General features: G+C 44.2%; 1 protein-coding gene and 1 long non-coding RNA gene across 2 annotated transcripts in view; one reads left to right on the forward strand and one right to left on the reverse strand.

The window, feature by feature from the left end:
* Positions 1 to 13,412, forward strand: part of TMEM233 (transmembrane protein 233) — a 37,386-nt gene extending 23,974 nt beyond the window's left edge. Inside the window, exons 2-3 of the mRNA XM_003994743.5 lie at positions 2,514 to 2,650; positions 11,382 to 13,412. Of these exons, the coding sequence (XP_003994792.2) occupies positions 2,514 to 2,650; positions 11,382 to 11,388 (144 nt within the window). The 3' untranslated portion in view covers positions 11,389 to 13,412. The remainder of the gene's footprint in view (positions 1 to 2,513; positions 2,651 to 11,381) is intronic.
* Positions 1 to 20,735, reverse strand: part of LOC123381098 — a 263,344-nt gene that overhangs the window by 236,384 nt on the left and 6,225 nt on the right. The window lies entirely within an intron of this gene.

Raw genomic sequence — 20,735 nt, forward strand, 5'->3', positions numbered from 1 at the left:
TCTGCAGCAACAGCCCAAGTGTCCATCGACACATGAATAAATGAACAAGATGTGGTATTATACAGACAGTGGAATGTTATTCAGCCTTAAAAAGGAAGGGGATTCTAACCCATGCTACAACAGGGCTGAACCTTGAGGACACTGCTTAATGAAATAAGCCAGGCACAGAAGGACAAATATTGTATGATTCCACTTATGTGAGGTACCTAGAGTGGTCCAATCCATAAAGACAGCAAGCAGAATGCCAGTTGCCAGGGGAGGGGCTGGGGGTGGAAGAATGGAGGGTTTAATGGGTACAGAATTTCACTTTGGGATGATGGATGGTGGTGATGGTCACAAAACCACTTCAGTGACTGCCACTTAATGCAACTGAACCCACACTTAAAAATAGTTAAAATAGTAAATTTTATATTATATGTATTTTACCAAATTTTTTTTTTTTTTTTTTTTTTTTTAGAAAACTGGTATTTGGTCCCCATACCAATTAAATCTGAATCTTTTCAGGACATCTATCTGTTTTTAAAACAAAGAGGGGCACCTGGACGGCTCCGTTGGTTAAGCATCCGACTTCAGCTCAGGTCATGATCTCATGGCTCACAGGTTTGAGTCCCGCGTCGGGCTCTGTGCTGGCAGCTCAGAGCCCGGAGCCTGCTTCGGATTCTGTGTCTCCCTCTCTCTCTGCCCTTCCCCTCCTCACACTCTGTCTGTCTCTCTCTCTCTCTCTCTCAAAAATATGTAAATATTAAAACTAATAATAAAACAAACAAAAATCACTAGCCACATGTTCGTAGTAAATACTCAGGGTTGAGCACTCCAGAATTCCGGTGCTCACGCTGTTGGAAGTTATGGATATCATTGCAGGTTCCTGCCTTCCCCTTCACACCAGTCTTTTGAGCAAGCCCCATCACTGCCGAGGCCCCCTTCACTGCTGAGGCCCCCAGCTTGTTGCTAAGGTGGCCAGAATCCAAGAATTAATGGAAGGTTCTGGAAGTGGAAAGCTCGGTGTTCTACTGGGTGTTTCCCTGGCTTGTAATTGTCTACATGTGCTTCATCCCCCTTAAAAGTCCAAGAAGAGGAACAATCTATCACTGAAGTGCGGCGGTTTCGGGATGAAGAACAGAGGTTCCTACTGAAATCTGCAATTCACCACATTGATCAACCTCCATCTGTAACCCATGAGTACTTATTGCCAGACTTCTTTGAGCTGCAGCAGAACTTTTGAGGGGATCGTCAGCAGTAGGAGTTATGATAAGGAGGGTTTATCAGAGGACTGTTCAGCTGCCCTGGCCATCAGCCCAGCAGCAAACATTCTCTGAGCACCTCCACTTTGCCCTCCAACGAACTCATATTCTGCAGGGAAATGGATATACATCTCTCACCCACTAGCCAATACCTATTTCTTGAACTCCTACCATGTACCAGACACTGCTCAAAGTACTAGCAACTAAGGCGATATTTAAAATATTCAACAAGTATTTACGCAACTAAATATTCAATCAGGATGGGGCCAACTGGTAACCCTGAAGTTGCTGGATCATGGGGAAGTCTGCGGGGAGTCAAAGGTGTGAGGGCCACGCACGATGGCTGGGGGGCCAGGAGGGGAGGGGTAACTGCTATTTACCAGCCAGCCAGAAGTAGTTCAGTATTTTACCAGCTGGGAAAGCCATATGAGTAGGTACCAGTTGAATGACAGCTTGGCTTGGGGATAGAGGTGAACGGTTCAGCCAAGATCCCTGACCTCATGGATTGAACTTCTAGTGCAGGAGAGGTGAACTTTTTCTGTAATGGACCAAACAGTAAGTATGGTCTCTGATCCACTACCCAACTCATAAAAGCAGCCACAGATAAACAAATGAGTGTAGTAAACAAATGAGTGTGGCTGTGTGCCCAACAAACTTAATTTATAAAAAAACAGCAGACTGGGGGCACGTGGGTGGCTCAGTCGGTTAAGTGTCTGACTTCGGCTCAGGTCATGATCTCAAAGTTCATGAGTTTGAGCCCCGTGTCAGGCTCTGTGCAAACAGCTCAGAGCCTGGAGCCTGCTTCAGATTCTGGGTCTTCCTCTCTCTCTGCCCCTCCTCTGCTCATGCTCTGTCTCTCTCTGTCTCTCTCTCTTAAAAATAAGCATTAAAAAAGCAACAGTAGGCTGGACTTGGCCCATGGGCCAGAGTTTGCAAACCCCATTCTGTTGGACGTGACATGCATACCTGTACATTAGACAAATATTTATCAAGAATCTTCTACAGGACAAATATGGCACCAGGCACTGGTACACTGTGCTGAACACCAGATAGTGGTCCCTGCCCACATAGCACTTCTACTCTAATAGGAGAGGCCCAATCAATCATTTTAATGTGCTATGGTAAATGCTAAGATGAAAATAATCAGCAAGGGGAAGTCAGTCAGCCCAGGGAGGGCTTCCTGGAGGAGGTGATGATCAGATCAGCCTGAGAAACACATGTCTTTCCTTGTGGGTTGTCTGTCATCACCAGCTCTTCCCTTGTGTCCCCCAGTCTCTGAACAGCTACAACGATGGAGACATCGAAGGATCCAAGCGGCTTGGGAGGAATGCCAAGTGGGTGGCCATCGCCTCCATCATTATTGGCCTTCTGATCATCGGTATTTCTTGTGCAGTTCACTTCACAAGGAAGTAAGTAGGCTCTCTGAATCTGTCCCAGTGTAAAATGCCTTCTCCCGAATGCCCGTTGGAATGTTAGGACAAGTTAGGTTATGTTCTGGTAGCAAACGATGCCAAAGAAAAAGACTTTTCGTTTTCATTTCACTGGTGTTATACACACCATGTCGTTTTGTGGACAGTCTCTCCTCTGCTCAGTCACTCAGTGTCCAGGCTATCCAAAACTCCACCATCTTCTAGCGGCTCTGTGTAGAACAGGGGTCAACAAAACTTTTCTATAAAGGGCCAGAGGGTAAATATTGTAGGCCTCTGTCACCATCTCAAAAGCAGCCATATACAATATGCAAATTAATGAGTATGGCTGTGTTCAATAAAACTTTATTTACAAAAATTGGTATCTGGCCCATAGGGCATAGTTTTCCCATCTCTGAGAGACGAGAGAGGAAGACGGGAGAATCCCACATGGATTTTCACTGCCTCAGTCCCTTCCTCTGCCTTACCATCTGATCTGCTGAATGATTTCATGATTTTGACTCAACTCGCCGACCTGTTCTTACTGTAAGAGCAGAAGGGTGCCACATATTTTCGGTATTGCCAACGTGCTCTCGTCTCACAAAGAGATGGATGCTGTTGCTGTTTCTCTCTGGATTTGGACACATTTATCCTGATTTCTCTAACCAGCTCAGATGGGCTCCATCTGCTAGAATCAATGACACTTTCCATCAGAGGCTTGACAGGGGCAAGGTCGTGCAATGGACAATCAAGACCTGGAAATGACAAGCCCAGATCCATCTCTGCCTCACTGTGTAGCTCCTGGCAAGGCAGATAAGGACTCTGAGAAATCTTCTAGCTCTTCCCCCAGAGCAGGGGGTTAGCCCCCCCACACACACACCATGTCCCTCAAGCTGAGAAGGTCAGCCTCTTTTGAGTTGGTTTCAGGAAAGGCTCACCTGGTGGGCAAGGGAGGACGCAGACACCCATCAGCCTGTCAAATCAGCCAACCCAACCTTGGCAGTCAAGAGGGTAGCCCATGTCAACTTCCTATCAGAGGAGCCAAACCCAGGAACAATCAGGGCGGCTGAATGGAGGGGAAGATGGGAAAACAGGAAGTGTCACGGGGCGGGGGGGGGGGGGGGGAATAGATGGCTTTGACCAAAGAGAGGAAAAAGGGACACTAAAACATCTAAGGAAGTTTCTTGCCTGCAAGATGAAAATGGATGGTGTTGGTCTATGAAGAAGATGGGTAGAGAATAGATGTGCACACACCAACTTTATCCTTTAAGGAAGGCACAATGTGCTCGTGTGTGAGTACGGGGCTGTGGGGTGTGGGGCCAATGGTGCCGGTTTGGCAACAGACTGCCTGGGCGCAGTTTCCCCCTCTGCCACTTACCTACTGTGAGACTGACGGTCAGCCAAGTGCTTAACCTCAGTTTCTTCTTCTGTAAAATGAGGATTATAGTAGTATAATCCACTTAAGAAGGCTATTGTGAAGGTTAATTAGATGACCCACAGCATGTGTATAGCATGATGTCTGTTCCTTACTTGGTGCACAAAAACTGCAGACCATTCGGGGCACTTGGGTGGCTCAGTCGGTTAAGCATCCATCTCTTGGTTTTGGCTCAGGTCATGATCTCACAGTTCGTGAGACTGAGCCCCATGTCGAGCTCTCACTAACAGTGCAGAGCCTGCTTGGGATTCTCTTCCCTCTTTCTCTGCCCCTCCCCTTCTCTTGTTCTTTCTCTCTCAAAATAAATAAATAAACTTAAATATATATATAAATGCAGGGGCGCCTGGGTGGCTAAGTCAGTTGAGCGTCCGACTTTGGCTCAGGTTATGATCTCACAGCTTGTGGGTTTAAGTCCCGCATGGGGCTCTGTGCTGACAGCTCAGAGCCTGGAGCCCCCTTCAGATTCTCTGTCTCCTTCTCTGCCCCACCCCTGCTCACGCTCTCTCTCTCTCTTACAAAAATAAATAATCAAAAACATTTTTTATAAAGTTTTTATTTATTTTTGAGAGAGAGAGAGAGAGACTGAGTGTGAGCAGGGGAGGGGCAGAGAGAGAGAGATACAGAATCTGAAGCAGGCTACAGGCTCTGAGCTGTCAGCACAGAGCCTGACGTGGGGCTTGAACCCACGAACCGTGAGATCATGACCTGAGCCAAAGTCGGATGCTTAACCGACTGAGCCACGCAGGTGCACCAACATTAAAATGTATATATATATAAATGCAAACCATTTACTAATCCTATTATTACTGCTGTTATCAACATGGCTCGGAGAGGACTTCAGAATTTAAGATGCTACCAAATAGAGCTCATGGCTTTGCACTCATGAGCTAATTTCAAAGGACAGTGTTCCAGGGGAAAAAGGCCAAGTCTTGGCCTAACTCCTGGGAACTTGTGAAAATACATACTGCCCAGATCAGTGTTGAGCTGGGTTATAATAATAGCAGCCGACACTGACATAGAACTTAATAGGCCAGCTACTGTCTAAGCTCTTACATGAATTAATCCCTGTTGAATCCCCACAGCAACCTCCCCACTTTGCAGATAAGAAAACTGAGACTCGGAGAAGAGAAATAACTTGCCTGATGTCTCACAGCTACTTAGAGATAAAGGAAGGGTTTAACCTGGGATAATCTGGCTCTGAAAGCTGTGTTCTTTTTTTCTTTTTAAACGTTTGCTTATTTTTGAGAGAGAGACACACACAAAGTGTGAACAGGGGAGGGGCAGAGAGAGAGGGAAACAGAGTAACCGAAGCAGGCTCTGCACTGTCAGCACAGAGCCCGGTGTGGGGCTCAGACTCACATACTGTGAGATCATGACCCAAGCCGAGGTCGGATGCTTAACCGACTGAGCCACCCAGGTGCCCTGAAAGCTGTGTTCTTAACCACAGTGCCACATTGCCTCTAAGCCAATAGCTAGTATACTCAGTAACAAAACCAGGAGATAGCACTCGACTTGTGGCTAGCTCCAGAGCTGATTTATATGGGGGTGGTATGCTGAGGTTTCAACCTACAAAAGCAAACAAACAAACAAACAAAAAAACCTGTGATGAGACAGAACCAAGGGTAGCAAAATCAAAACACTGCAGGAAGGAAGCAGGAAGCACTGCAAGGAACACGCATGAATGTTCCCAGTTACAGGATAATATGAGTGGTGGGGACTGTGGTGTTCGAGAGCACAGTCCAGCTGATTGTTACCACTTGGAATGCAGACCGTGGAGCCCATTTTTCAAAAGATATTAGAAAGCTAGGTTTTCATTTCGAATCTCCTGTTTTTTAGATGTTGACAACCAATTCACATTATGTAAACACATGGTGAGGGCCAAAAACAAAGCAAGACGAAAAAACATACAAAAACCACATCTCCAGCCTGGACATCATCTGCTTTGCAGTCTCTGGTAGACAATGTGGCTTTTAAAGATCAGTTTGCCCATTAGACTCCATCCAAGCAGTCCCACAAGGGACACAGAAGTCTTCACATATGGGGACTTTCTCCATTCTTAATATAAATATTTCTATCCGGAGATGAAGCATCAACCCATATATGCTTGTGATTGAGATTTTGTTAGCAGTGGTTCCTAAGAAACAATGTTTCACTGTGGTTGGAGCCTGGACTTCAGTCCTGGCTTTACTAGGATACAAATCCTACTTCTACTACATAGACCACCCTGGCAAGTTACTCTCTCAGCCTCAATTTCCCTATCCATAAAGTAAGGATAGAATTACTTTCCATCTGTATGGTCAGGTTCCTTTCAGATACCTTTCCCTCCATGTTATCAGAGAAAACAAAAATATCTTCCAGAGTTAGAATCCCAGGGAGAAACTCAAATATAAAGGCTTTGTGTGCGTGTGTGTGTGTGCGCGCGCGTGTGTGTGTGTAGGAAAGAAACTAGCCCTTAGAGAATGAAATCAATTCTATCTTCCATTAAGACCAATAACGGGCCAATTTCTCAGTAATCCTTTGAAATAAAATTTCCCAGCCCTAGGAGGAATTGAGTGGCAATGTGGAATTACTAAGGCAGAGGTTTCTAACTTTGAGCTGTATGCGAGTTAACTGGGGAAGTTTAAAAGAAGTTGGTATCGGGGCCCCATCTCAAAAGATTCCAAGTCGCTAAGTCAGAAGTGAGGCTCAAGAATTTGCATTTTCCAGCTCCCCATTCGTACCCTGGGGTTTAGACGCAGGTGGTCAGCTCAACCCTCTTTGCCAAACGTCCTCCCTCCCAAACCCAGAAGGAAGAATGCGCTAACAGAAGCTGGCCTTTAACAGAGTGGCCAGTTTTCATTTACATCAGCAAAGTCATCATCCTAAACGTGTTGTATCTCATTCATTGCCAAGGAGGGGAGTCAAGTTACCGCCAAGGAGAGTACCCACAGGAAGGTTCTTTTGTAACACTCCTCAAGGCAGCAAGGGCGTGCACTGAGGGATTCTGGGGAAGTCTGACTTTAGAGGAGCCCAAGCCTGGATAGGAGACAAAAAGCCTTGAATAGGTGACTTTTCTGATTCTCATTCAAAAACTGTCTGAAATAAACAGACAAGTCTGTTTAAAAACTGTCAAATCCTGCCTTTAAAAAAAATTACTCTTTATCCTTATCAACAACAACGAAACTAATCCCGAAGTCCTGACCTTTTAAAAAATTACTACGTGTCCTTATCGAGAGAATTTAACCAATCCCTTCCCTCCCAAATGATGGAAATCCCAGGTGGATAAACTTGGGTCATAAGAGTCTTTACCCAAACTCAGAAAAAGGTCTCTTTCAATAGGATATCCATGTAAGCCATGTGGCAGTTAAAGAGAGATTTGGGACATCAAATCCACAAAAACTGGGAATCACTGACACTAAAATATTCAACAGCTTGGGACAGAATGTGGCACTCTCAGAAGAGAACCATTCTGGTGCAAACAGAATCAGAAACTTGCAGGCTCTCAAAGTCAGAAAACTCTCTGCTCTCCAGCTGCTAGGGAAAGGGGAGAAATGAATCGCACAGAGCTGAAAAATTTAAATGTTGCTGCAGTCTATTTATCAATCGAATCGTTCAAGTCCCCAGCCTAAATCAACCTGTCTGCAGGCTTTTACTTTCTGCTGGTGCCTTGAGGATTCGAGCAAAGTGAGGTTATTCCAATCGTGTTTCTCAAAGTCTCTGAGTCACCTGTGACAAATTCAGCTGGGATGTTGGTGAAAATGCAGATTCGTGGCCTCTAATCAAGACCCTGAGTGGTCCTGAAAGATGCATTATCACAAGCAATCCCCCCAAAAATAGTTCTAAGCATTCCAAAGTTGCAGAAACACTGTTCTAGGGCTTTGCATCTGATGGAGGAACATTCTTGCCTGTGTATGAATATGTGCCACAAAACAAGATGTTTTTTACATCTCGAAGACACATCTGCTGCTTCGTCCCTACTCCCCAGCGCACTTTACACACCTCCCAAGTTTGTTCTTCCCTCTCTCCTCATGATCAGGCTCATGGTCACATATCTGATGCCCTGCAGAATTCAGTGGAATTTCCTTAGCTGCAAAAACAGTTGACTGTGACAAAGCTTGGGTATAAAGCAGACAAATGTCCCACCAGAAATATGACAAATGATATTCAGGAAGGTCTCACCTTACTGAGGGGTGAAGTTCGAACATCAGGGCATCAGGTGAGCTTTGAGTATAATCAAAACTCATCTTGGAAGCATCTACGGTGGGGGGATGCCCTATGAGAGATTCACACCCACCCTGTATCCTGGTCAGCCCAATAGACCCAGTGTTCCCACCGGTGTTGGAAGAGATGACATTCCTTGGGTTGAGCGCCAGCTGAAAAAGTTGGCATGGCATATGTTCAACACTGGAACCACGCCCCAAAGTCACACAGAAGGAATAGGAGTCACATACCCACCCATCCTCATGACCATTGTACACGGTGATGGCCAGAATCTCCAGCTCCATTTAAAGAGTTGCTTTTTTCTTTTTGAGAAACATGTATGGTTCATTCACCACACACACACGTTCATTCACACGTACAATGCCACTCCACTGAATTTATGACTCTGGATGGCTGTGTAGGCATCTAAATAGCTAGGCAGGGCCCTACCATGTATTAAAATTGCTTGTTTGTCATTCTTAGCAATAAAAGCCTTCATGTTCCAAAGTTTTCATTCAGGAACAACTTGGCCTCCTAAGTAGATTAAGGATCCCATGTGTCTTCCATTAGCAGACACAAAGTTAGCAAATATTAAGCCATTATGCACTGGTAAAGCTTATGGCTTATAAATAAACCGGAATGAGTCCTTTCCTGGCCTCAAAATATCCTTCATTGCATTAGGATTGGAAATAAGCATATGTGTCAAGGTAGGAAAGAAGCAAAAAGTTGGCCTTTTTGCAAAAACATAAAAGCAAATTCATCTTCTTTTCTATATTACTGGTTGGAGTAAAACTTCCTGGGGATTGGTTTCCATAGACATGTCTGCAGAGAATTTTTGTGATTCCATTATGAAAAATGGGGAACATTACCTATTCCCAAAAGGTCAGAAGGGCCTTTCTTTGTTGGTTCACATAAGCTGAAGTCAAGACAAATCACACCTAAGTCGTCATCAACAATGGAAAGACTGTGGCTTTGAAAAGGATATAAACTTGTGGACTTTGACAAATAAATCAAAATAGCCGTTAAAAAGATGTTCAACCAGTGACCAGAGCAACAACAAAATACCGGGGTCTTTTGACTGTCAGATTGAAACAATTAAAAAGATGGATAATATCAAGGTTGGCGAGAGTATGAAGAATTGGATACAAAACAACACTGTTGGTGGAGGAGTAAACTGAGTCTTTGGAAGGCCAATTTGAATACATCTATTAAACTTGAAAATCCATGTGCCCACCCACTCAGCAATTCTATTTCTGAGTATCCTCCCTAGGTACAAGTGTACAAATAGGCACGTGAAACAGTAGCTCTCTTCCCTGGTTACACATTAGAGTCACCTGGGGAGCTTTAAAAACTAACAGTGCCCAGGGCCTACCCTGGATCAGTTAAATTAGAATCTCCAGTGATAGGACCAAGCATTCGTAGGTTTTAGGGCTCTCCAGATGACTCTAACGCAGCCAGGATGTGCAGTGATGTTCACCGCAGCTGGGAAACCATGAAACAACCTAAATGGCCATGGGTGGGAAAATGATTAAGTACCCAGTGGTTTATTCATAGGACGGGACACCACACCACAGTTTAAATATACATCGTCCATCTCCCATACTATGGCTTTAGAAGGCCCCACATGATCTCGCTGCTGCCTCTCTTTATCTCCCAGCACATTGCCCCCTCACTCCTCCACTTCAGCTATACTGAATTCCCCTCTCTTCTTTGAGCAATGTAAGTATGCTCCTGCCACAGGGCCTTTGCACTTGCTGGTCCCTCTACCCCGAATTTTCTTCCTCCTGATACCCAAGTGGCTTGTTCCCATCTATCCTTGAGACGCTTGGTCACCTGTTAGCAGAGCAGTTACCCCTGACCAACTTCTCTAAAATAGCACCCACAGCCCCACCCTTATTACCTTGGTCCTCTTATTCCAACTTTACTTTTCTTCCTAGTACTTACCACTCCTTGCAAAACTGACTGTATAATATATAATTATATGTAACTTATTATATTGACATAAAATTATACATTTTATATATTAATATGCATATAATCATACACTTTTATGGTCTATTTCCTCCTAGTAGGATGAAGACTCCAAAAACATTCTTTTTTATTTGAGAGAGAGAGAGAGCGCAAGCAGGGGAGAAGGGCAGAGGGAGAGGAAAAGAGAATCCTAATCCTAAACAGGCTCCACACTCAGGGCAGATCCCAGTGTGGGGCCCCAATCCCACGACCCTGGGATCATGACCTGATCTGAAATCAAGACTCAAGACATTCAACCGAGCCACACAGGCGCCCCAAAAACATTTTCACTTCTGTCATTGCCCATAATAATAGAGCATAACATTTTACGGTTCTTCCTTTGAAGCTAAACTGTTGGGGTTTGAATCCAGGTTCTGCCTCTAAGTAGCTGTGTGCTCTTGAGCATGTCTTTTAACCAGTCTGTGCCTCAGTTTTCTCATCTGTAAAGTGGGGATAAAACAGCACCTAGCTCACAGGACTGGGAAGATTCAATTGTGTAAAGCACAATGCCTGACACACAGTACTCACTATGTAACTGCTGGGCACTGTCATCACCAACACCTAGAGCAGGGCCTGGTGTGTAAATATTTATTGAGTAAATTAATGAATGAATGTATGTGTGTGTGTAACCCATATCTTACGTATATATGATACATACGTATCATATATAGATATATCATTATCCCATGTATATAAACACACACAAGATGAATTTCTAAGTGCATACTTACAGATTTAAATGTAGAGAAAATCACCTGGAAGATGCACACAAAATGCTAAACAGTACTGCTAACCCTTTAGGAGGAGAATGAGGTTCAGAAATGCTCACAAAGCAGTTTGCTGCATCTGTATCATTTGTGGGTCGGATTTTTTTCTGTTTTTTGTGGGTGGTGGTTGTTGTTGTTGTTTGCATGGGCCAAGTGTAAAATCAAATATGTTTCAGATGTGACATTTCTCCAAAGGAAGCCAGTGCTTATGCAGATATGCTGGCCCAGGTCTGCACTTGTTTAATCAAGGCTGATCCCTACAGAGAACGGAAGCCCTTGGGTGGAGAAGGCCCAGGCCTGCTCTCTCTCTCACTCTTTCTCACTGTCTGTGTGTACCCCACAGAGCCTGAGCGGCCAGCAGTCAGCCGTGAGCATGGAGGACGGACCTCATCCACACACACCCCACCGGAGTTTCTGAGGAATGGACCCTTGACTTCAGACTGTGAGATCTTTTCCTCCAGGACTCTCCAGAGGCAGGTCCCTGGCAAATGAACTTAAAAAAGAAAAAAAAAAAGAAAGAAAGGAAGGAAAAAAAAGTCCAAAATTAAGGAAAACCAAGCAGCACAGACAGATCAGCCATCACAGATTTTTTTTTTTTTTAAAACAAAAAGAAAAACTCAAGTCTCACTGTCTGAGTTTAGTGAAGGCCTCTGTGTCCATGCCTCTTCTGCAGAGATGAGCCTCAGGAAATCTCAGTACTTCTACATGGGGGCTGGGGGTCTACATGCGGGGGGAGAGGGAGGTCCTAGAAGCTGGCGTCCGCCAAGTCGAGCGCAAACATTTGCAGCATGTTTAAAGTTGACAATGGAGCTGAATCTGTGCTTTTTGTCCCCTTTTATTTTTACATGTCATAGCTAGTGGGTCCCACTCCATCAGTTGCTCCCTGCCACAGCCCCCAGAGTCCCCACATCACGCACCAAAGAAAACAAATGAAGGGTCTTTCTGGCCTTTTGTCCTGACCTCAATCTTCCGATGGTCCTCTCCCTTGCTTGTATCCACTGCTGCTCACCTCACTTTTCACTTCAAGACTCTGGAGACTGTACTTAGTGATCAATTCTAGGTACAGGAGCACCTTCCCCATCCCAGTTTTGGGGATAAACTGGCTGTTTACGGAATGTGCTTTATTCAAACCATCCCCGCCCCCCACTCTTTTTTAGCAAGTCTCAGGCAAGGTCTTTGATTTTCCTGGATGCCAACCTGGAAATACCACCCACTGTGTTTCTCTTCTGTCAAACGTAACCCCTTCAGGTGTGAGTGTACTGGCTTAATGATGCCATTATTCTGCCTGCCAGAACTTGCCAACCCAGTGTTTCTCAGATGCAGGGCAAACCACTGGCGGTACAAAAGATCATTTTTAAGTTGTTTATAGACACAACATTAAGTGATGCAAATCACAAAGTATGTTTCCCCTTTTCTATTCTTTCTCAATGCCGATTACAGCAAAGAGAAAGCTTCTGTTTAGTGCTCACGGGTCCTTAACACCTTTTCTGTTACTTTGGCTCTTTTCCCTTCTTCATAAAGGAAGAGCAGGCCTCAGGTTCAAAGTCTTCTGTCTAGATAGAATTTAATAGCAGAGTCCTGTTTTCGTTGTATTTCTTAATTACCTTCCATTTACAGTTTCCCCTTAGGGACGTGATACGTTGTTTCTATTCAAGTAAATTTACTTAAGAAAAATAAGTGGACTCAAAGAAAATATCAAGGGATTAACAGGTGATACGTACATGTGGCAAAAGTAACTTCAAGAACTACTATCAGAAATACAGTGGTAATGAACTTTCCTAAGCAAGAGAAAAGGCAGCTTATTCTAAGTGAATGAACAAGAGGTCGAGAATTAAAACACCTGTGTCCCAAGGCCTTTTTTGCCACTCACAGGCTATGCAAGCTGATTTTTAGGCAAGTTTCTTAGCCTCTCTGTGCCTCGAATTTCTTCATCTGGAAAATGGAAATGAGAATACCTGTCTACATACCTCAGAGTGTCGTTAACAAGAATTAATCGCCATAATAGATGTGAATGCCCCTGGAGGGAGATTCTAAGTGCTATACAAATACAAAGCAGTGTTCTTAGATTACTATGAATCTCAGGCATTTGTTAAAATCCTGGACCCCGGCAAAAAATAAACGTTGATGGGCATCAGATTCCACCTGTCATCTCAGCCGGATGTCTGTCACGAGCCAGCACTTGTCCCAGGAGGAAACTGAATCAGGGCCACGAATTCTCGGCACGCAGAGATCCTAACGTCATTCCAGTATATTGGATCCCGATTTCTGTTTCAGACATCTTGTTTCTTGTTTGTTTGTGTTTGGGTCCCTGATCTTTTACCCAAATCAAATGAAAAGTGTTGCTGAGAGGCAGAATAAAAATGGTTTTAAGTAAGCCTGTTTTCCATGGTGTATAATAAAGTTGTGTTTTCTCGGGGTTCCCAACCTTCTAGAGGGAATGGGTTCCTGGATCCCAGTCTAAGCCTGTAGGGAAGACAGAGAGAGGCCGGGGATGGGGCTGGAGAGGTGTCAACCTAGAACTAACTTAGGCCTGAAATGCCCTTCCAGGAGGCATTGAAAATGTTAGACACTGAAGTCACTAAATAAGGTCCCTGGGCTCCAGAGGGGGTCTGAGTTTTGCTGGGCCTTGGGACCTGGCAGAGAGCTTTCATATTGATAAATTGGGATGATGTTCTCCTCCAGGGCTTCCTGCAAGGCTGAGATCATCCTTGTTCCACTCCAAAGAGCAGTCAGAGGGGCGCCTGGGTGGTTCAGTCGGTAAAGTGTCCGACTTCCGCTCAGGTCATGATCTCGAAGTCTGTGACTTTGAGCCCCGCATCGGGCTCTGTCTGACAGCTCAGAGCCTGGAGCCTGTTCTGGATTCTGTGCCTCCCTCTCTCTCTGCCTCTCCCCCACTCACGCTGTGTGTCTCTCCCTCAAAAAAATAAATAAACATTTTAAAAAAATTGTTTTTAATTAAAAAAAAAAAACAGCTAGAAAAAGGATAGTGCATCAATCAGCCAGGGTACACTTTCGGCAAGACAGTGACCAAAAAAAAAAAAAAAGAAAAAAAAAAAAATGGCTAGAGCAGAGTGGAGTTTACTGGTTCCTCTAACTAACTGCAAATTCCAGAAATAGCTTCAGGCATGGCTGGATCTTGGTGCTCAGCACTAAGAACTTCTACCGGTCTCTCAGCTTCAACTTCCTGAGTTCATTTTGGTTTCATAGCAGCATGCTGGCTGTCAGCAGCTTCAGGCTTCTCCTATCTGCTTAGCAATGCCTGTAGAAATGGTGTGTCTGTCCCCTAACAGCTACAGGGGGGAAAACGTTCAATTCAAAATAATGCAAGGGGCACCTGGGTGGCTTGGTCGGTTAAGCGTCCGACTTCGGCTCAGGTCACGATCTCATGGTCCGTGAGTTCGAGCCCCGCGTCGGGCTCTGTGCTGACGGCTCGGAGCCTGGAGCCTGTTTCAGATTCTGTGTCTCCCTCTCTCTCTCTGACCCTCCCCCGTTCATGCCCTGTCTCTCTCTGTCTCAAAAATAAACGTTAAAAATAATAGTAATAATAATAATGCAAAATTGATTCAGAACCAGAACCAGTCCATCAGTCTGGATACCAGCCATTAACGAACAGGCGTGGCCACCCTCCCAACACAAATTGAATCCGTGGCCAGGGGTGTATGGCACCCTCACTGGCCGCACCTGGCTCACGGTTCAGCCAGTGTAACTGAGGGTGAAGTCAGATCCACCCAAACTTTATGGGTCGAGGGTGGAGGAAAAGGATGGTTTCCCAAAGGAAAACCAAAGTGCTTTTACCAGAAGAAGGAGAGACAGAGCCTAAGCAGAAAAAACAACCACTGTCTGTATTAGGCATGCTGCCTCTTACTATGCCTGCCACAAACAGGCCAAAAGTGATGTAATAGCTTTTCAGACAATTTCCCCACTCTGTTGTCACTCTCATCCACTCCCTTGTCCGATGGCTATTTACAGAGCACCTGTTCACCCATGGGTGAGGCTTTGGAGATTCCAATATGATAAAAAGAGATCCCTGGGAAGGGTTCACAGTGGGGAGCAGGCACATATACGATAATTAGAAGAAAACATTAGGATGCTAGGACAGGCATGAACAGTGTTATGCTGTCACTTGGCGGGAGGGACCGCTGGCTGCACCCGAGAGGGGAGGCCTCAGGGAGCAAATGTCCCTGTCCCACTGCCCCATGCATTGCTAAGGCTGATACGGCTACAGCCCTTGAAGTTGCCCTATCTTTGGCCACAAGTTATGGGCAGAAGCAGATGCAGACATAAAATCGCTGGCCTCAGCTCCTGGATCAGCAAATTATCTCTGGCCTACACCAAGACAGCTGCATTCAGCAAAACAGCATTATGCATGTATCTTGATACGTAACCCTAGATCCAGGCTTCTAAATATAAGAGACAGTTTTGGGCCACTGATTACAAAAAGAAAAAAAAAAATTATTCTAAGACAGCATCCACCTTCATTGCTTACTACCAATCCTTAAAAAATACTCGTGGATGTTGACTATTTGAGCCTGGAGAGTTACCTTATGAAAACAGGCCCCTGAACCCACATACTTTGAATTCCAGTTTTGACGCACGCAAAAAAGAGGCCTAAAGACTAGTCAAGCGTCACCCATCATTTCTGGAGAAGTCCCAGAGAGAAGGAATTCCCTTTCCAATACGGATTTGTTTCTTTATTATTTCTTCCAATAGAGATTTATTTACCGGGTGTCAGGAGAAAGAAGTACAGGGTTGCCTTTGTGCATTTTTGTGGGTCGGGCATCTGCATCTCCCCTGCATTCCCGGTTCCAAACCTCAGGTGAGCGGCCAGGTCAAATCTGTGATGGTCACAACCTCCATCCCTCTTCCAGTCTGAGTGCACAGCTCACCGTCAGACACTGGCTCAGTGAGGTGTCCTGCCATTTAATTTTCCGAAGCTGTCTGCTCCTGACACTGCCACAAGGTGTCAATCCTGCCGGGTGACACGGAATCCCACGCACGAGGACTGGTTGTACTTCAGAGTGAATATATTGACAGGGGCCCAGGAAAGGCCAAATCCTGCCTCTGTGGAGGTAACAAGGGGCTTGAGGACCAGCACAACCCAGGGCCTAACGCAGATCTCAACACCTAGTAGGCAAGGTGAATAAATATTTCTCGAGCCACTACCAAAGCTCATCTAAACGATTACAATAGTCTTCTGATGGGTCTCCCTGGTGTATTGGTTGTTGATTGGTCCTGTAACAAATACTACAAGCTTAGCAACTGGAAAACAACCCACATTTATTGCCTTACCATTTGGGAGGCCAGAAGTCTGAAACAGGTCTCACTGAGCCAAAATCAAGATTCCAGGAGGGTTGTATTCCTTCCTGCAGCTTCCCAGGGAGAATCCATTTCCTTGCCTTCTCCACCTTGTAGATGATACCCACATTCCTCGGCTCCTGGCCTCCTTTCACCTTCAAAGTCAGCAATCACCACTGGACTCTACTTCACATGGCATCTTTCCCATTGTGACTCCTCTGACTTCCTCTTCTCCATTTAAGGACCCTTGTGATTACACTGGGCCGACCCAAGTAATCCAGGCTAATCTTATTTTAAAAGCAGCTGATTAGCATCCTTAATTCCCCTTGCTGTGTATCCTAACAAACTCACAGGTTCCAGAGATTAATCCGGGGACATTTTGGGGTTATTTTTTTCCCACCACACCCTGTTTTCACATTGATCCCCGTCCAGCACTCACAGCAGCCTGGGGTGATCTCGAAACCTGAATTAAACAGAACTACGTCCTTCCTCTGCTGAAACCCAACCCACACAACCAATGGCCTCCCAACGCAACTAAAACTCAAACTTTTAACATGTAACCCTACGTGATCAGACCTTTTTCCCTTTCAGATCTCTCTCCTACCACTTACCCTCCCTCCCTCTGCTGCAGCCCCACACTGGCCTTCTTGCTACTCTCCAAACATGCCAAGATCATTCCTGCCTCGGGGCCTTTGTATGTGCTGTTTGCTCTGCCCATAACACTGATTCCCGGATTTTCTTTTACTCTTCCTCCAAGTCTCGGCTTCTTGGAAAGGGCTGATCTAACCCCCTCCAAAGCAGCCTACAGTCTTCTATTTGCACTATCACACAATCCCCAGGGCGTTACTTCAAGGTCTATCACAATGGAGTTGGATACAGTAATCAACTATATAATTATCATTGAATGTTTGTCTTTCCCGGCAGACTATCAGCCCCTATGAAAGCAGGAACGCTGTTCATCTTTTTCACCCCTGCTTTCACGGTGCCTGGCATATACAAGGTTTTTGGTAAGAATGAATAAATAATGAAAGAGAATAGAGGGTGTGGAAGGAAGGAAGGAAGGAAGGAAGGAAGGAAGGAAGGAAGGAAGGAAGGAAGGAAGGAAGGAAGGAGGAAGGGCAAAAGAAGAGAAGAGGAAGAATATAGCTGGAAAACTTAAGGAACTAAGAAGAGATTTCAGCAGATCCTTAGTGCTGGGAGGCACAGTTTGGAGTTAAAGTTCCAACAGATTAGAGAAGCCTGGGAACCCCTCAGTCTTTCATTGAAACTCAAGAGGAGTCACACATTAGTAGTAAAGATCACATCAAAGGACTGAAGTCTGGAACACACAAAACCAAAACAGACCCACCCAAAAGAAGTCTAAAATCATGCCTCCATTGGATAAAGAAGAGTCATCAGTAATTTCCCTGTCAGATAAATCAAAATCAAAACCCAATACTTTTCTGAGGCAGATAACAGAACCCCAGTTCTCTGCAATATATCATACGCAACGTGCGGCATGAAATTTTAAAATTACTGAACATGTGAAGCAGCAAAAAAAAGCATTATCATCAATAGAAGAAACAGTGAGTAGAAACAGACCCAAAGATACTGCAGATGTTGAAATAAGTAGTCAAATGCATTAAAATAAAGGCAATAAAAAAGCGAAAGGATCTAGAAGAAAAGGTTAATATAATGAGTAAAGAGATGGAGAATTTCAGGAGAGATATGGAAAGTAAGAAAAACTAGAAATCCTAGATCAGAAAATTACAAAATTCTGAAACAAAATTTGAAAATTTTGAAAATTCTGAAACAAAATGTTTGTATGATGGTACCAGTATATTGGACAACACAGAAGAAAAGATCAGTGAACTCGAGGACAGGTCAATAAAAATTATTCAAACTGAAGCACAGCAAAAATAAAGCTTCAGCAACTTATAGAAGAATATCAAGCATCCTACCATAAATGTAACTTGGTTCCCAAAAGAGGAGGAGAGAAAGAGACAATGGAGCGGTAAAAAAATTTTTTAAAGAAATACTGACTTGGGACACCTGTGTGGCTCAGTTAGCTGAGCGCCCAACTCTTGATTTTGGCTCAGATCATGATCCCAGGGTGGTGGATCCAGCCCTGTGTCAGGCTGTGTACTGAGCATGGAACCTGCTTAAGACTCTCTCTCCTTCTCCCTCTTCCCCTCTCGCCAGCTTGTGCTCTCTCACTCTCTAAAATTAAAAAAAAAAAAAAAAAAAATACTGACTTAAAATTTTCCAAATGTTATTAAAAATATCAGCCCACATGTTAAAGAAGCTCAAAAAAACCCTTAACTGGAAATATTCAAGGAAAACCAAATTGCTGGAAACCAAAGTTAAAGAAAATAAATAAAAAACCAGGGGGGTGGGGGGGAGGGGTGAATCGATTACATACACAGAAACAATAGTGAAAATAACTGACTTCTCATCAGAAACAATGGGATACAGGATACACTGGAATGACGACTATAAAATAAACAACTGTTGGCGCACCTGGGTGGCTCTGTCGGTTGAGCCGCCGACTTCAGCTCAGGTCATGATCTCACAGTCCGTGAGTTCGAGCCCCGCATCAGGCTCTGTGCTGACGAGCGCCACATCGGGCTCAGATCCTGGAGCTGCTTCTGATTCTGTGTCTCCCTCTCTCTCTGTTCCTCCCCTGATCACACTCTCTTTCTCTCTGCCCCTCCCATGCCCGTGCTCTCTTTCTCTCTCCCCAAAATAAATAAATATTAAAAAATAATAACAATAAATAAACAACTGTCAACCTCCAAGTGAAAATATCCTTTAAATAGGAAATGAAATAAAGACATTTTTCAGCCAAACCAAACAAAGCTTAGAGAGTTGGTTTCCAGCAGAAATGAACCACAAAAAATGCTAAAGGAATTTCCTTTAGCATGAAGGTAGGGAAAGCCAGATGGAAATCAGTACCTATGGGAAAAAAAACAAAAAGTTCTGGAAATGTAGAATGTGTGAATAAATAGAAAAGACCATAATCTTCACCAGAATCTCAACATGACTTTTTGCAGAAACCAATCAGCTGAGTCTAAAATTTAGATGCCATAGCAAAAGACCTAGAGTAGCTGAAACAATCTGGAAAAAAAAGAGCAAAGTTGTAGGACTCACACTGCCTGATTTCACGACTTACTATAAAGCTACAGTTATCAAGAAGGTGTGACATCGGTGAGATAAGACAGACATGGAGATGAATGGAATAAGGAACATGTATGGTCAATGGATTTTTGACAAAAGTGCAAACGCTGGGGTGCCTGGGTGGCTCAGTCAGTTAAACGTCTAACTTGATTTTGGCTCAAGTCATGATCCACAGTTTGTGAGTTCAAGCCCTGCATCAGGGATTCTCTGTCTCTCTCTCCCTCTCTCTCTTTGCCCCTCCCCTCCCAAAATAAAAAAATAAATAAACTTTAAAAACAATGCAAAAGCAATTCAATGGGGAGAAAATAATGTTTTCAACATGTGATGGCGGAACAGTCTGACCTCCATACGCCAAAAAAATGAACCTCAACCCATACCTCACATGGTAATATAAACTGACTCAAAATAGGTCATAGATCTAAACACAAACCCTGAGGGGCACCTGGGTGGCTCAGTTGGTTAAGCGTTCAGTTCATGATCTCTCAGTTCGTAGGTTCAAGCCCCACATTGCACTCTGTGCTGACGGCTCAGCCTGCTTCGGATTCTGGGTCTCCCTCTCTCTCTGTTCCTCCCCTGATCACACACACACACACACACTCTCTCTCTCTCTCAAAAATAAAGATGAAAAAAAAATTTTTTAATAAAAACATAAAACCTGAAATGATAAAACTTCTGAAGAAAATATAGGAGAATATAGGGTAACTAGAACCTTTGAACACTGCTGGTGGAAATATAAACTGGTGCAGCCATAATGAAAACAGTACGGCAGCTCCTCCAAAAAATAAAAACAGAATTACCATATGACTCAGCAATTCCACTTGGGGGTATATACCAAAAAGAACTGGAAGGGGACTCAAAGAGGTATTTGCACTCTGATGTTCATAGCAGCAATACTCGTACGAGCCACGATGTGGAAGCAACTCAGGTCGATGGGCGAATGAACATACAAATGCGGTGTATACACATAATAGGATACTACTCAGCCTTAAACAAAAAGGAAATTCTGAGCCAACTTACAACATGAATGCGCCATGAAGACGCTATGCTAAGTGAAATAAGCCAGTCACTAAAGGACAAATGATGTGATTCACTTATAGGAAGTAGTCAAATTCAGAGGCAGAAAATAGAACAGTAGTTGCCAGGGGCTGGGGGGAAAGAGGGAGTAGGAAGTTATGGTTTTAATAAGTATAAAGTTTCAGTTTTGCAAGAGAAAAGAGCTCTGGAGATTAAATGGTGGTGACAATTT

This window comes from Felis catus, chromosome D3, assembly GCF_018350175.1.
Source record: "Felis catus isolate Fca126 chromosome D3, F.catus_Fca126_mat1.0, whole genome shotgun sequence".
Lineage (NCBI taxonomy): Eukaryota > Metazoa > Chordata > Mammalia > Carnivora > Felidae > Felis > Felis catus.